Source organism: Coccinella septempunctata, chromosome X (genome assembly GCF_907165205.1).
Source record: "Coccinella septempunctata chromosome X, icCocSept1.1, whole genome shotgun sequence".
Classification (NCBI taxonomy): domain Eukaryota; kingdom Metazoa; phylum Arthropoda; class Insecta; order Coleoptera; family Coccinellidae; genus Coccinella; species Coccinella septempunctata.
Window position 1 is genome coordinate 8,632,845 of NC_058198.1, and position 3,544 is coordinate 8,636,388.

A 3,544-nucleotide genomic window follows, 5' to 3' on the forward strand; every position below is an offset into this window, starting at 1 on the left:
CTGCAGCTCGCCCTCAAGCTGTAGAGTTTCAATGAACTCCAGTATCTGAGAGGGCTTCATGGAGCCTAAGTCCTTATACCTCCTATAATTTTTATATCGAAGACATTCCTTGTGCAGGCTTGCAATGGCGAGGTATTCTGTAACTAGGTACTCAGGAGTTTCCTCTTCTTCCCCACATAATCTACACTCGTCAGTTTCTGACAAGCCCATTCTCATCCTATGATTTTTAAGGCTGTGAGGAAGCCAGTGACGCTTCTATCCTTGCTCAGATCTAAATACTTCTTGGATCTTGCAGTCTTAAAATTCCCGAGCAATTTTTTCGAATGATCCATTCCTGGGAGATTCCTCCAAAGTGTTTCTCTTTTGGTTTCTCCTCCTCCAGAAACTCTTTCCTATAAGTGCATTTTCCTATACCACAGAAAATCTATGGGCCAGTAAGTGGCATTTATGCTCACTATCTGGCGAGTGTGTTGCCTTCCTCATTTCTTTTGATTCCAGAGTGACCTGGAACCCAGATTAAAGAGATCTTGTTCTTGCCTATTTCCTTGAGTTTCCTTCGAACGAATGTATATAACACCCTGTGGAAAATGAAGACTAAACCTTAAAATAATGAGAAAAGATTACCCAAGAACACCTGATACTCAAAAAATTCGTATTGAAGCTTCTTGTGTGTCTTTCAGTGTTTATGCAACCCTACTGATTTTTTTTTCGTTCTATTTGTTTTAAAATTCTCAACAAGCACTTCAAATTTTTGTAGTCAACTATGTATTTGTTTATTTTCGAACCTTGGGAGGTAGGTAATAAACTTGATAGATAATAAAAAGACAACTCATTCAAATTATATTTCGAAATTGTGTTCATAAACATTATTATAAAAAACATGTTATAATTTAGATTTCTTAGGGCACTTCACTTCGAAGCAGCAATCTGGATATGGCTTCGAAAGATCTCCTTTTTCCACTGTACATGGTGGTTCAACATTTACAGAAATACAGCTATAAAACAGAGAAATACGTCAATCTAATTCAAAGGAGAAAAAACAGATATTTTGAAGTAAGGAAAATATTTCTTATAGAAATTTCATATGAGAAGTATTACCCAGTGATAGTGTATTCTCCATTTTTACCACAAGACAATTCAGCACATTGTTTTGGTAACCTTTTTGTCACACCACTTTCAATATAGCCCAGATCCTCAGTCCAACATTGATTCGGATGTCCTTAAAACATATTGAATCTCGTAATTTTTGTTCATTATGGAAACTATGAATAAATATGATGAAAACTAATTGGAAAATATGTACAGGAGTCGATACCTATTGATTTATCTCACCTGAAGCTTGATAATTAATTAGCAATTAGAATTTATTTTCATGAATAAAATTTACATTCTGTAAACAAAAACTGGCAAACACAAATACACTGCTTAACAACTAAAATAAATGCAGTAGTAACTATACAAGGAAATGTTTAATTGATTAATTATATTTATGGAATATGGTTCTATATACATCAGGAGTTTTAGTAATGTTTTTTGAAATTTTTTTATATCTGTAAGGTTTTGAAAATTTTTGAGTAATTGAACAAAGCAAGGCACATATATTCGGCATTTTCTGTGTTGGAGAAATTTTGATCTTTGAGATTTAATAAATTCAACAAAATGAATTATTTTCTGTTATTTCATACCTCGATACTCAAGAATTGATATGTTTAAGCTTCCAATCGAAAATTAATGAACGATGAAAGAAAACTTTCTTCACAAAAACTAAAAACTATTTTAAATTCGTGCAGTTATTTAAGAAATTGAGAGGGTAGCAGAAGCTGTTTTCTGAAATTGGAAAAGTTAGAAAGCAGATGGAAACAGAATTCACAAACTGAGAATATTATAGGTACCTTAAACTTTTTTTTTTAATAAGATTAGGACGAGATGAAGAAAATGTAGAAAAAAACAGCAGAAACTTCCTGAAACTGGAAAAGTCAGGAAGCAGATGGAAAAAGAAGGAATTCATGTCGGAATTCACAAAATGGAAATACATATTATATACTTTGAATTTTTTTGGATAAGTTCAAGAAAATGAAGAATGGACAGAAAAGCAGATTCTCCCAAGTGACAGTGTCAGGAATCAGATGGAAAAAGAAGGAATTCATGTTAGGATTCACAAACTGGAATTGTTATGACTCTCAAATTTGTTTTTGGATAAGATTTGAATTGGAGTACCTTTCAATTTTTCACTATCAGTTTGACCTCTCGCAACCCATGCATTAACATAAGTTGATAAGCACAGGAAGAATAAGAGAAATAGCACTTTCATCTTCGGTATTTCACTTCAAAATGCTCACCCAATGTTTGGTTATTTTTATACCAGAGATGGGGAGTAGGATGAAACAGGATAGGCAACGAGCAGAAAACACATCTGTGTAATTCGTATTAAAAATTAACATACTGGTAAATCCGCAACGATCACAGTCAATACCAGGGTTCATTTATGACAATCTCTAATTGGTTGTGTAAAGAGCCTAACATTAGACGAGAATATTTATTATCCACATCCAATTTAGATGAGAGGATTTCGTCACATCTAATTGAAGATGCTGTGAGGTTAAAGGTGGGCTGGCGAATTGCTAACGGAATAGAATAATGGTATTTGTTTCGAAAAAGATGGCATCATTTCACAGAACATGAAAAAGTATATTAGGCGTTCGAAAAATTACACGTTTTCTGGTAGATTCTAAAATTTTTAATTCGACTTTGAAAATTAACCTTGGACAGTTAAATTTTTGTAGAGGTGAATATTAAACTCCATTCAAAGCTTGCCTTTTTTCAGGAAAAGAAATTTTCTGCATATAAGTGTTCAAAAGAATAATTGAGTATGCAAAATATGCATACCTGTGTGTTTTTCCTAAAAATTTTTAATAATAATGTTGAGGATGACAGGGATAAAGCTGTATACGAATATTGTTTCAAGTAGCTGTTTCGATTTTTGTGTTTTTTTTTAAATGAATAAAATTCAATTGGTCCTTTTTCATTTTTTTATCATACTCAATTTTTTCTATTATGGGGTTTGAAAGAAAAATGATAGGTACCCTTATTCAGCTTAAGATTTGTTCAACAAGATTTAATTGCATTTGCCAATTTTTACAATAATACTACTTGCATATCCAATTTTGAACTCCGATTGAAAGTTTCACGCAAAATATTTCACACATCTTTTTTTTCTTGAAAATTATTATTTTACTCTTTTGTGCTTTTTGTGCTTCAATAAGCACAAAACATAATTTTTGAAAATTGTTTATGGAATTGATCTGGGAAGTTTTTGATTATTATCTGAGGCAGGAATCTATTATAGGTTCAAAAACAAGGTTCATACATATTGTTTCGCTATTATTAATTTGTCAAAAACTCTCAAAAAACTGCTTTATCAAAAAGTATATAACTTCTAAACCAGAGGCATTTCCAATAAAAAACTTCATTTTTTTTTGGGTATATAATTATATCGAATTTTGGGAGAGAAAAATCCGTAATAATTTTCAGATAAAACTCACTC

The 3,544-nt window shown here is 31.9% G+C and overlaps 1 protein-coding gene across 1 annotated transcript; it reads right to left on the reverse strand.

The window, feature by feature from the left end:
* Positions 1-827: 827 nt before the first annotated feature.
* Positions 828-2,414, reverse strand: LOC123321580 (U-scoloptoxin(16)-Ssd1a-like). The gene is made up of 3 exons (XM_044909250.1): positions 2,218-2,414; positions 1,099-1,219; positions 828-995 (listed from the first exon to the last, which is right to left on the reverse strand). The coding sequence occupies exons 1-3, from the start codon at positions 2,309-2,311 to the stop codon at positions 884-886; spliced, it is 327 nt and encodes a 108-aa protein (XP_044765185.1). The 5' UTR covers positions 2,312-2,414; the 3' UTR covers positions 828-883.
* Positions 2,415-3,544: the final 1,130 nt, after the last annotated feature.

Coding starts and splice junctions, on each gene's coding strand:
- LOC123321580 (XM_044909250.1), bottom strand. CDS start 2,311: ATGAAAGTGCTATTTCTCTTATTCTTCCTGTGCTTATCAACTTATGTT. Junction 1,220..2,217: donor TGATAGTGAAAAATTGAAAG/GTACTCCAATTC, acceptor ATATGTTTTAAG/GACATCCGAATCAATGTTGG. Junction 996..1,098: donor GGAGAATACACTATCACTGG/GTAATACTTCTC, acceptor TCTGTTTTATAG/CTGTATTTCTGTAAATGTTG.